The 12,793-nt window shown below is 40.8% G+C and overlaps 1 protein-coding gene across 2 annotated transcripts in view; it reads left to right on the plus strand.

Moving 5' to 3' along the window:
• Positions 1-8,184, plus strand: part of MET (MET proto-oncogene, receptor tyrosine kinase) — a 96,586-nt gene extending 88,402 nt beyond the window's left edge. For both annotated transcript variants that reach the window (XM_081023458.1, XM_081023457.1), the window contains exons 18-21: positions 833-942; positions 4,512-4,677; positions 5,862-5,998; positions 6,097-8,184. In XM_081023458.1, coding sequence (XP_080879584.1) covers positions 833-942; positions 4,512-4,677; positions 5,862-5,998; positions 6,097-6,307 — 624 coding nt within the window. In that variant the 3' untranslated portion in view covers positions 6,308-8,184. The remainder of the gene's footprint in view (positions 1-832; positions 943-4,511; positions 4,678-5,861; positions 5,999-6,096) is intronic.
• Positions 8,185-12,793: the final 4,609 nt, after the last annotated feature.

Here is a 12,793-nt window from a genome sequence, read left to right on the forward strand (position 1 = left end):
GTGACTAAGCCGCTTCTCGTGAACCAGAGCAGTGCACAGAAACACCATTTACCTTCCCGCTGGAGCGCTACCTATTGCACTTTGACATGCTTTCGAACTGCTAGGTTGGCAGGAGCAGGGATCGAGCAACGGGAACTCACCCCATCCGCCAACCTTCTGATCGGCAAGTCCTAGGCTCTGTGGTTTAACCCACAGCACCACCCATGTCCCTATGAGTAGATTAGGATTGCATTCTTATTTTTATGCGTTGCCATTAAAACCAGATGCTATGTTTCCTCCACTATGCAAAGTTTAATTTTCAAAAACCTGGTGGTAAGACATAGGACAGTAGTCACCAACCTTTCATGGTCCTTCCTTGTGAAAAAACCCAAACCCATCCACACAGACCCACACAGGCAACATTCCCTACCTCTCAAAAAAACAAATTCAGCCATACATCTTTCTCCCAACACACAAACTCAGCCAGGCAAGCAACAAGTCTCCACACCCAAAAAACCAATGCAGACAGGCAATATCTCTTTCCTCAGTCCTCAAACAATAAAACTCACCTAGGCAACATCCCTTGAAAACCAGCCCCACCCATGTAATTTAAAAACAAACAAACCCCCCAAAATCAGGAGGGAACAGAGATCTTGGTAGCATGTCAAAGGAGGTGTTTGTGGCTGGCTGATCATAAGCATCATGTTAATGACCCCAGGCATAAACCTAATGACATACTTCAATTGTATTTTGGAACTGACTTCTGTACTATGGTTTGTTGTCGTTATTATCAATTATTAAATGTTCTGTTGTATTATGTTATCTAATGAAAATTGCTGCCCATGTTTTATAGAACCCAACAGTAAAGGATTTGATTGGATTTGGTCTGCAAGTGGCAAAGGGAATGAAATACCTCGCAAGCAAAAAGTTTGTCCATAGAGATTTAGCAGCAAGAAATTGTATGTAAGTACAGCAGTCTGATTCCCACAGCCTGTTTGGCTAAAGTAATGTTTGAAGAAGGAACATTTCACATTGCACAACTATATTTGTTGCTCTCATGTCATGCCATTCTAGGGCAGAGCTCAGAAACTCACTTCCACTGATGTAATCGCCATGCCGAGAACTGCTGAGCTTTACACAGAAAGCTATACAGTGGTACCTTGGGTTACAGACGCTTCAGGTTAAGAACAGTTTCAGGTGAAGAATGGACCTCCAGAACAAATTAAGTTCTCAACCCGAGGTACCACTGTATATCACTTGTGCAGCACAATCCTGTGTGTATTAACTCTGAGGCAAGTCACAATGCATTCTGTGTTGCTTCTAGGGAAGTGTGCATAGGTTCGCAGCCTTAAAAGCATTTTTCTGGGCAGAATTATTCCACTGAAATGTTTCTACTTAAGAGATCATTCTCTCTTCCTAAAAATGCCAAGGCTTACCTTTGAAATCCTTTGCTTCCATGCTCCTGGCTGAATTGGACACGACAAACTGTAAATGTTACGCATTCACTTCAACCAAAATAAAACAGTTTCTGCTTGAAAAATGAAATGAATAAAACTTCAAAATCTATTATAAATATTCTTCAGCTCCCAAGCCTCAGTGAGTCAACTTTTGTATACCCATATAACATACAATGCATTGAAGGACATGAGAAAATTTGAGGGCTCACAACTACGGTCAACAAGCTGTAAAATCAATTGTCATGTGTAACCTGTTGTAGACAATGTTAATTGCCAGGCACATTTTGACTAAACAGTTGCCTTCAGTGACATAGATTCAAAAAGGCTGCTTTCAACATAAATCCAGAAGGTGCAGTGTAAATAAATACTCACGTTACCAAATGAAATAATGTCCTAGGGTCTTCTACTCAAACATTAGAGGCGTCCCTCCTTCAACAACAAAAATGTATTCATGCTTTTCTTCTGTGAACACATTTTTTAAGGAAAGAAAGAAAGACACCTTTGTCAGATTTTATTGCTGCTGGTCCATTTGACTTAGAGATGTTTGCACACACAAGCTCTCCAATGAGCCTAGTACAAAGGAGCTTAGGTACACAGTTCCTTCACTGTGTACCAATGAAGGAACTTTTTTGCCATAGCACAGCACCATTTTTAACATGTTTGCTTGTACACAACATTGTGAGCTGTTGCCTTTGGAGTGCTTGCAAGTGAATTAACTGATTCAAAAGCAATTGTGGCTTGATGTCACCATGATAGGTGACAAATTACCTGCCAAATTTGTTTTAGAGAACTACAATTTTCCTCTTTTAGTTTCATTATGCAGTTGCTAAAGTTACTCATCAAATGCACATCTTCCCTATGTCAAAATAAAAAAAATCCTTCCAGTAGCACCTTTAAGACCAACTAAGTTAGTTCTTGGTATGAGCTTTCGTGTGCAAGCACACTTCTTCAGATACACTGAAACAGAAGTTGCCAGATCCTTCTATATAGTGAGAAGGTGGGGAGGGGTATTACTCAGAAGGGTGGTGGGAATGGGAGATTGGCAGATAGCTGAGATGAGCCTGCTGACGACTCTTAACGACTGTAATAGGTCTTACAGGAAAAGGCAAGGGGTGAGAAGGTGAGAAATGGCTTAGTCATGTATAATGGGATAAGAATCCAATGTCTTTGTTCAAACCAGGTCTCTCCATGGTTTTAAGTTTGGTAATGAGTTGCAATTCAGCAGCTTCTCTTTCCAGTCTATTTCTGAAATTCCTTTGTAGTAAAACAGCTACTTTGAGATCTTGTATAGAATGTCCTGGGAATGTCCTGAGTAATACCCCTCCCCACCTTCTCACTATATAGAAGGATCTGGCAACTTCTGTTTCAGTGTATCTGAAGAAGTGTGCTTGCACACGAAAGCTCATACCAAGAACTAACTTAGTTGGTCTTAAAGGTGCTACTGGAAGGATTTTTTTTATTTTGACTATGGCAGACCAATACGGCTACCTATCTGTAACATCTTCCCTATGTTACTGCACTGAAATAAGCACGGCTGAGTTACAGAAAGAAAATAAACCAAAGTTCTGTACAGAGGGTCTTTCTGTATGTGGCTTTGCTTTGACCTCTGCTATGCAAGAATTTTTATACCTAACAAAAATTATGCAAAGAATCTTATTAGCGTCTGAGTGACCAGACAGTTTAGTTCATACAATGAAAGATTGGTACAATAGCTGTCAGCATTGTTAATACTGATGCATTGCCAACATTATGAATTAATGAGCTTAACCACATTAATTAAAAGTTCACTCTCAAGACATGTGGTGTTTGAGTTCAGTTAGCATAAAAATGTGACTGTCCCTTTGTAGATGAGTGTGCAAACTTTTCAAAAGTGTTATTTAAGTATTAAGCACGTCAGTAAAGCAGCTCCATATTTACTATTCAGCTTGCAGATTTGTTAACCCACTGGCTTATTTCACTTAGTAGTTTTTCATTTTGATGAGGTTCTTCTAAGATATGAAAGGGGAGAAAACATTCAAGTCATCCAAGGCCATTCAAGTCTGCTTTGCAGCTTCAGTTGCCAAATATAAAAGGGGGGGAAATTACCTAGCGAAGAACTAGTGAAAGTGCCTGTGGTCAGGGATTGCTGTAACTTTCCTGCCAACCAGAAATACATTATACTAGGCCATGACTGGCATGTGGGGATATGGTTGTGTGATTTGGATCACATTGCATGCTCAACTCTTTTTCCATCAGTCTCAAGAGACAAAGGAGTGCCCCTCCAGGGGTCAAATCAAACTGCTGGAGAATCACAGCGCCTGCTGTGGTTGCAGAGACTGGTAACTCAAAGCTGCTGTCTCCTATATTGTTTTTGCTGTGTTGGCAGCATTGAAATGACCTCTCTGGGGTGCAAGCTTGGGCAGTGTTTATGGAGGTCCTGGGCTACCCAGATAGCAAGAATCTTGGCCTCATTGATGTGGCCCAAAGGAAATCAGAGTAAGATGCTTGGCAGGAGACGTGCAAGGCACCACCCAACCACCTTAGGGACTCCACTCTGGATTTGTATAGGGTTTAATCCTTAGCTTTCTCCTTCAACTCAGCCCACATGTACAGAGCATGTTGGCAGTCTTTTTGATAGGAGCTTTCCCTCACACCTAAACAATTATAGATTTGTTCTGCCTATATCCATATTTTAGATAGAATGTAAAATACTGAGAATGAAAAATAGCCCAATAGTGCAGCAGCTACTAGGAATTTCCATGGTTGCCCTAAGCTTACAGGTGTGCTTATCCACAATGACGGTGTCCATTCAGTTTAATGGTGTTTATGTGGAAGCTATGTTTATTGAAAAACACACTACATAATAGATGTTGTGGGCAATGGTATTCATCATCTCCAAATACCAGATCACTGCATCTTAGTTGTGAAGGAAGTGCCATCATTTTAATGGTATTATAAGCATGTTTATTAAACAGATATTGCTGTCGTTTGCCTGTTTATTATTTGTTGAAATATGTAACATAGCCTTCCAATGCTACGTCCTCAAAGGCATTGTGTCGTTTCGTTTCCAGATAATGGTATTTATCATTTCTCTAGGTTGGATGAAAAATTCACTGTCAAAGTTGCTGATTTTGGCCTTGCTAGAGATGTCTATGATAAAGAGTACTACAGCGTTCACAATAAAACAGGAGCCAAACTGCCAGTAAAATGGATGGCTTTAGAAAGTTTGCAGACTCAGAAGTTCACTACAAAGTCAGATGTGGTAATATGTCTATAATTATTTATGTTGCTCTTACTGACTTTCCACATTTCAAAGCATTCCTGGAAATATTAAAGGAAAAGAACGACATGGTAGATTAATGCAAAAAGCTTGTAATCCTAAATCAGAACTAAGATTCAGCATTTTTAGCCTGAGGAATAAATCTTGACTGGTTTTCTTTTTTTTTTGCTTTTGGGCAAATATCCTCAAACCACAGAATTTTAGACATGACAGCCGTGGTTGGCAAAATTTTAGGACACAGCCTATCTAATGGTCACACCCTCAGTCATAAGCAAACCAATTTGGAAGAAACCTGTGACAAACTTGATCACATTAGCCAATCTCTGAGGGTTGGTCAGCTTAATCTAACCAGATCCATTTCCCACCTCCCACATCTTAAAATTCTGTTTTTCTGTTTGTGACCTCCATAAACAGTAGAGGGACTTGTCCCAGCCTTTTTCATCATCGGTCCTTGTTGAGAAGTGTTGTTGATTCCAAACTGTGTGTGTTGCTTTCCTGGAGTGTCTCTCTTCACTTGAAATGTTACTCTGTTCTGGGTAGAAGTTCCCTTATGGTAGACATGACATCATTCAGTGTTGCCCAGCCCAGATCGCCTCTTTCCTCAGCCAGCATTCCCTTTGACTATGCAAGATTGTAATTGGTTCTAGTTCCAAGTAGATACCCTTTACCAATAGTGAAGGGCTGTCCTGTCAAGATTCAGATTTCCATTTGACCTGCTGTACTTTGCCCTATATTCTCGACTAGTTTTGTTGGTGTAAATGCTCTCAAGACATTTTTATATTTTAAAACTTCTAAGAATTTTCTCCTAACGTATGTTGCAGCACGTAGAACTGAATAACCAGTGTGAAGACCAGCCTTCCCCAACACGGTATCCTCCAGATATTTTGGAGGCCAGTGGCTGTAGCCCTGGATATCTGAAGGACCCTAGGTTAGGGGTAGGCTGGTGTACATCATTAATGTTCTTAACTCTTGGTTCTCTCTATTGTTTACAGCACAAAATTTGATTCAGCCATTGCCAACGTGGTGCCCTCCAGTCCAAAACTTCTGGAGAGTACCAGGTTTGTAATGGCTAGTTTAATTTTTTGAAGGTTAAGCCCATAGTAAAATTTGTGTGTGTGTTTGTGTGTGCTATAGAAAGACCCAAGCTCTTCTTTGTTTTTTGTTAGTGGTCCTTTGGAGTATTACTGTGGGAGCTGATGACAAGAGGAGCACCACCCTACCCTGACGTCAACTCTTTTGACATCACTATCTACTTGCTACAAGGAAGAAGGCTCTTGCAGCCTGAATATTGCCCAGATCCACTGTAAGGAAATGGTTTATAAAACCTTATACAAATATTGCCAAGTTTTAGGGATAATGCTCTATAGAGGATAATTCACTTTCCTTGTCTTTCAACTGCAGGTATGAAGTCATGCTAAAATGTTGGCATCCAAAGCCTGAACTACGGCCAGCGTTCTCCGAGCTAGTTTCAGATATATCAATGATCTTCTCTACTTTCATTGGAGAGCATTATGTTCACGTGAATGCCACCTACGTCAATGTGAAATGTGTTGCACCTTATCCATCTCTTTTGTCATCGCAAGACAACATAGACAGGGAAGCAAATACATGACCAAGCACGTTTTTACCATCATGGGGTGGGAAACCATAAATCGTGGCCAATGACTTTTTTTGTCTGTTGGTTTCTGTGAAGGCACTGTGTTTGTTTGTGTTGTACAAATTGCACTACTTTGAGGAGACAATTTCATGTTGCTGAAAGCTATGGATTTCTGTGTTGTCCAGATAAGAATTTTCAAGTGTGATGGACAACCGTAGCACCAACAGTGCTATTGCAACACCTAATCTAATGCCAGCTATCATTCATTTGTGAGCAATCTAGCTGCTGCTATAAATTACATCATGTACAGCAGATGAATTCATCGATTCATCAGTAACTCAGACTTCCAGGCACTTAACAAATGAGCTAACACTTGGTCAGCAGTCTTTTGCTGCCTAAGGTTGCAAACAGTTATCTCATCTCTATTGAAGATTTGTTTTGCCTGCTGTAGCAATTTGGCTGTTTTGAAGGCATACAGTGACCAAATGGGCATTTATCACATAGACCAAGGACCACAATTCTTGTTTTTGCAAAAGGACACAGTATACTAATTGAAATTATCATGTGATAAAAATATTGCAACAACTGCCATTCCCATTCTGCAACGAGGTTTAAAACTTAGAAGTCTCTGCAACCAGTAGGTTAAACTAATTTGTGGCCAACATTGCAGAGGCTTAAGAAATCAGCTGAGTAGTAACTCTAAATTTTAGCAACAATGGCTGTGTGTTAATCAAAGGATTTGCAGCAGGAGAAAGGAGAAGAGCTCAAACAAAGGAAAGGGGGGAGAGATCAGCCAAACTTGAACCAAAAGGAGTGCAACTGCTGCTAAGCTGGGCATGCCGTTGAGAAAGAACTGAAAATAGATTTTGACATAGCCCATAACTGCTTGATATATTTGACTGATTCCATGGATTGTGACATGCCATATATGTCTTTAGAATAATGACCAAAAACGCAGGTTTTTAAAAACAGTAATTTAAATAATTTTGTAAACGGCTCTTGACTCTTGAGCATCATGTTTCGTTTCTGTTCCTGTGGAGTTCAGTGCATTCTACTGTATAGACTGTTTGACGTAGGATTGATAGCTAGTTTTGTTGGTGTAAAACCTTTCAAAGCATTCTATTTTTATATTGAAAAGTTTTATTTTTAATTAATCTATATATAAAGGTTTGCACTGTGAACACTTAAAAATATGTTACCAGCTTTTCATTCATAAGTTGTATAGAGGTTAAAAACTTTATTCTGTAAAAAAACCAACAACTGTAAAGGCCAGGAGTTGACTGCATGCCACATCCACCCCAAGTGTTAAAATCCCCATTGCTGGAATTAAAAACAACAACAACCCTGTTCTAAGACCTTTGAGGAGGCGATGCTTATAAAGAATCCAATTATAAGGGAGATTTATTGTTCTTGAAAAGAGAATGCTACACTGAAAGATTTATGATGAAGTTGGAGTGGGTAAGCAAACTACTTGCTGATAATACTGGATTGTATTAAATTGCCACTTCCATTCCAGCAACAAATATTTCATGCGCACTGAGAGCAATGTTAATTGTGAACTTAACACTGAAACTTCTGCTGCAGGCAAAAAGAAGAAAAGGAAGATCCTAAGGGGGTAAGGAACATCATGATGCCAAGGCTTAGCACAGCCATTCTAAACCTGTGTACACTTGCTTTGAGGAATGCAGGGAGATGGGGAATGTAACAGATAAGACTATTTATGAGGAGAAATTAATGTTGTGTCTGGGACACTTGTAAATAATACGTGATTCTTGTAGGGATTTGATGTTTGTACATTCATACAGTATACTTGCCAAAAGATGGATGGTACTTGCCTTTATAATTGTGATGGACCTAGCAAACTTAAAATAAACCTAGAAGTTTGTATGCTGGCTGTTTGTTTTAAGTATGCATATAGCTGTTAAAATGAGAGTGGCTTTCGTCTCGCCAAGACTTTGAATCAGTAGGACTATGGAGGGGATGTGGAATTATTCCCACCCCATAACCTGGACAGAGGAAGCGGATGCCTTGCAAATCGAGACTAAAAAGAAACAGACAACTTAAGAACCTAATACAATGGATTGGCTCCGAAAATGCTAAGACTTGCGCTAGAGCAGGAATGTGATCCTGAAGCCCTCCAGACATTGTCAGACAACAAATTCCCATCTTCCCTGAATATTGGCCATGCTGGCTAGGACTGCTGACAGCTGGAATCCAATATCTGGAGGCCAAACACTCTCCATTCCTGCACCAGAACACTGCATGAGAAAATGAAAGTAAGGGTGCTTCTAAAAAGGGGCCTCCTATTGCAAGTGAGCCGTAAGGATCTGATATTTATGTGTTCTGGTTTGCCATGTTAGCTCCCACGCTCTCATTTTTCCACCAGTTGTGGATATTTATTGCTTTTCCACAGTTTCCTGTCCACACTAGTGGGCAGAGCTTGACAGACTATCTTAGCTGTGTTTTTCTGCCCCTTAATCCTTCCCACCAGCAGCTTTTTCCATTCTGGGTATGCGCACAGGTGATTCTGCACAAACTCTTGCACAAGTGTGTGCAGAATCCTACTAGTGACTATTTTCCTTTCATCAGTGTTAGAAACTGAGATCTGATAGCTAGGTGCTAAATGGCACCTTAAACCTAGGTTATGGGTGCAACAAGAATACAAAGCTGAAAATGAATGAACCGCAGCTAAAATCTTATGTTTATTTTTCACATGGTCTAGTCATCATCTGAAGACTTTAAAAACAAAGCCTTGCTTCCCCTGCCTCCCCCTACCCCTAATATCCTTTCAGCTTCTGCCTTCTGGAAGAAGGTGCAGGGTTATAAAGACTAGGACTAGCTGCCTAAGAAACAGTTTCAACCCAAATGCGATTTTGGTTTTAAACTCAGTGTAAGGAGTCTCTAGGGATGCGGGTGGCACTGTGGGTTAAACCACAGAGCCTAGGACTTGCCGATCAGAAGGTTGGCAGTTCGAATCCCCGCAACGGAGTGAGCTCCCATTGCTCGGTCCCAGCTCCTGCCAACCTAGCAGTTCGAAAGCACATCAAAGTGCAAGTAGATAAATAGGTACCGCTCCGGCGGGAAGGTAAACGGCGTTTCCGTGCGCTGCTCTGGTTCGCCAGAAGCGGCTCAGTCATGCTGGCCACGTGACCTGGAAGCTGTACACCGGCTCCCTTGGCCAATAAAGCGAGATGAGTGCCACAACCCCAGTCGGCCACGACTGGACCTAATGGTCAGGGGTCCCTTTACCTACCAGGTTGGGATAGCTGGTATAGCAGGCTTGTTGGGTTTTGAAAGTTTTATGTAGATTTTTCAATTTCATTGTTCTGTATGGGACAATGACAATAAAGATTATCGTATTGTAGGGTCTCTTCTGCAGTCTTCAGAGAGTGGCTGGAAGTGGGGAAGGAGAAATAGGTCCTCCTTTCCTTCCACTATGCAGACAAGCCCTGGATTCTCCCTACACCCCCTTTCCTTCATATAAATATATGGCACCGCAATTAACACATATTAAAGGCCTATACAGCTAATGGCAGAGACACCCACCTTGAGTGTCCAGTTCGCAAACCTAAGACTTAAGGGTCCTTTAATGATCCCACTCCAAAATTTGTTTTGATTTTAAGCATCATTCTGAGAGTCTGAGGTAGAGAACACTTTATTTATTTGCACTATTTAAACCATCATAACTAACTGGCTAGTATATTTCAAATTAAAAGCACACCATACATTAAAAGTACATCAAACAAGGCAACTAAAACCTAAACAAAACATGTTGGGTTTAAAAGAAAAGAAAGTTTTCAGGTCCCCAATCCATGCACGTTTTACTTGGGAGGAAGCCCCTTTGACCTTGGTTAGGATTTACTTCCGAGTAACAATGGTAATTTTAATCTGAAATCTTAGATGCAGTACTGTGCCCAAAGCTCAGAAACTGCTTGTGTTTATGAAATTCCCTGTCGCAAAATGCGCCTAGAACAATGGGGAGTTTTGAACACTGCCTTTCATCCACAGTCCTTGGGGTCCAACGCATTATGAAGAATTTTCACATATAAGGTGGGTGTTCCACGTTGCCTATACATGCTTGTTCTGGGAGATAAATTCTAGAGAATCCTATGTAACAGGCCAGCCCTCAGTTAACAGATTAATATCAGTTAATATGATGTCACTAGCCACAATATTAGTTTATTTTTTATAATATTTTTTATTACTTTTCAATTACAGTCCAATAATAGTCTCATTATAACAATGCCAATTTATTATACTATTATTCATACAAATCGTTCAAATTCCGAATTATATAATTTAGATAAAAAGGAGGCCCCCCACGTGTTAGATTTGATGATTTGATTGTTTTCTTCTGCGTCCCAAAACCTTAATAATTTCCATTACATTGCGGTCATAATAATAACCCCTTACACAAGCACCACAATATTAATAACTTCTATTCGTGTTGACACATTAAATGACTTATAAATCTACAAGTGAGGAACTCAAACTATATTCTTGTTCTTCCTCTGTGTGGCAGTTATTCTGTCCATGGTGTTTCTTCCTGTCCTTGTAAGATGTTATGTCTTTCTTTCCCCCGGTTGTTGCTGCTATCCGTCATTCCTTGGGCGGAGCTGATATCCCATCGTTGAACATATTAGCTAATTAGCATAAGATGATACATTAATCTCTCGCAACTAAACACCTTTCCTTTTCACCGATCAGAAAACAGCACGTGAAGTGGAATCCTGTTGTAGACTGTGAACAGCAAAGGCCGTCAAGTCTTTCAATAGCGTACAGAACTCACGTCACCGAAGTGCAAGCATTGATTACTGCCTAAGGAATCACCATTCTTGGCAGCTTTAACAATTGATCTTTGAGTGTGTTAATTTAATTCAATTAAAAAATACCGTCTTAATATTGACAGGACTGAGTGACAGTTTACATTAAAAGGGCGTGTGTGCTGTATATTGACAGTGAGAAAAGATTAATTCAGTCTTGGTATTTCAAAGCATTGCTGATTTACATGTCTGTTTAGAAGTAGGTGAGCTCCCGTTGCTCGGTCCCTGCTCCTGCCAACCTAGCAGTTCAAAAGCACGTCAAAGGGCAAGTAGATAAATAGGTACCGCTCCTGCGGGAAGGTAAACAGTGTTTTCATGCGCTGCTCTGGTTCAACAGAAGCGGCTTAGTCATGCTGGCCACATGACCCAGAAGCTGTATGCTGGCTCCCTCGGCCAATAAAGCGAGATGAGTGCCACAACCCCAGAGTCAGCCATGACTGGACCTAATGGTCAGGGGTCCCTTTACCTTTACTTAGAAGTAGGTGCCATTGAGGTCAGTGGAGCACACTCCTGGGTAAATTGCTATAGGATTGTGGTCTTGTTGGTGCGGTTACATGAGAAGGTTTACACTTAGATATTTAGAGTACCTTATTCCAGAGTGTTTCAAGTATGGCTGCTTGTACTGCACACACATTCCCGCCCCCCGCCCCCCAGAACACAGTTTTCCAGTTGTTCAGCATATGCAGAATGGAATGCAAGTGGAAATCCCCCTCCATTGTTGGCACTTAATTACACTGATAGTTTCGGCCTGGGACAGAGGTGAGGAACCTGTGAGCCTCCATATGCTGTTGTACTCAGTGTCATGTCAGCTAGCATGGCCAACGGCCAAGGGTGATGGGATCAACATCTGAAGGCGTTCCCCACCCTTGGTATTTTACCACGAACTTGTAAGCAGCAATGAAGCATATTCTGTTATGTGAATAACAGAATTTCCTGCACTGTAAAAACAGATACAGGTGGTTATTCCTCAGCACCTAATCACAAAATGGCATCTGACTTGGCACATGTACATATGTGTTGTTATTCCAGCAAAGAAAAGGATGTAGCAAGGTGTGTTCAGACACTTTATATCCACGAGGCAATGCAATTTGAACAAAACTAACTTTGGGCATCCAGTTCTGGATTTTTCTGTAATTCTAAAAGTACCTCTACTAATAACACACTCCTTCCTTTTACTAATTTTTGAAATGCTTTTCCATTAAAAATGTAGCTGGAAACAGGTGCTTGCAGTGCGCTGATATGCACATGCAAATCCAAACGTACATGTCCTTCAGCCAGTGAACACATTCCTTTTTTTTACACATGTTCAGACTACTTCCTGATAGTATTTTCAGTATAGGGTATAATGTGCTTTTAAAATTATCTTCCCAATCAAAGGGTTGGGCTGCGAAGTGGTGACTTGCCACGTACCCTGTGTTTCATGTTCAAACAGGCATCTGAAACTGGGTGTTCCACATGCAAACCAAACACTCCTTGCAGTGTGAAAGGTGATGACGCCTACATACTGCTTAGGCAGCCCATGCCTATAGGTCAGCTTGCTCCCCATATAAGTAGCAAGCTAGCGTAGCTGGGAAAGAAGCCAGGGGAGAGAAGAGTTACATAAAAATAAAAATTAGAAGGCCATTGCATTCTCTCTTTCATGGTCCCCAATCACTGACTTGGGAAATGGGATCCCCAG

Source organism: Podarcis pityusensis, assembly GCF_964106645.2.
Source record: "Podarcis pityusensis genome assembly, chromosome: 10".
Classification (NCBI taxonomy): Eukaryota; Metazoa; Chordata; class Lepidosauria; order Squamata; family Lacertidae; genus Podarcis; species Podarcis pityusensis.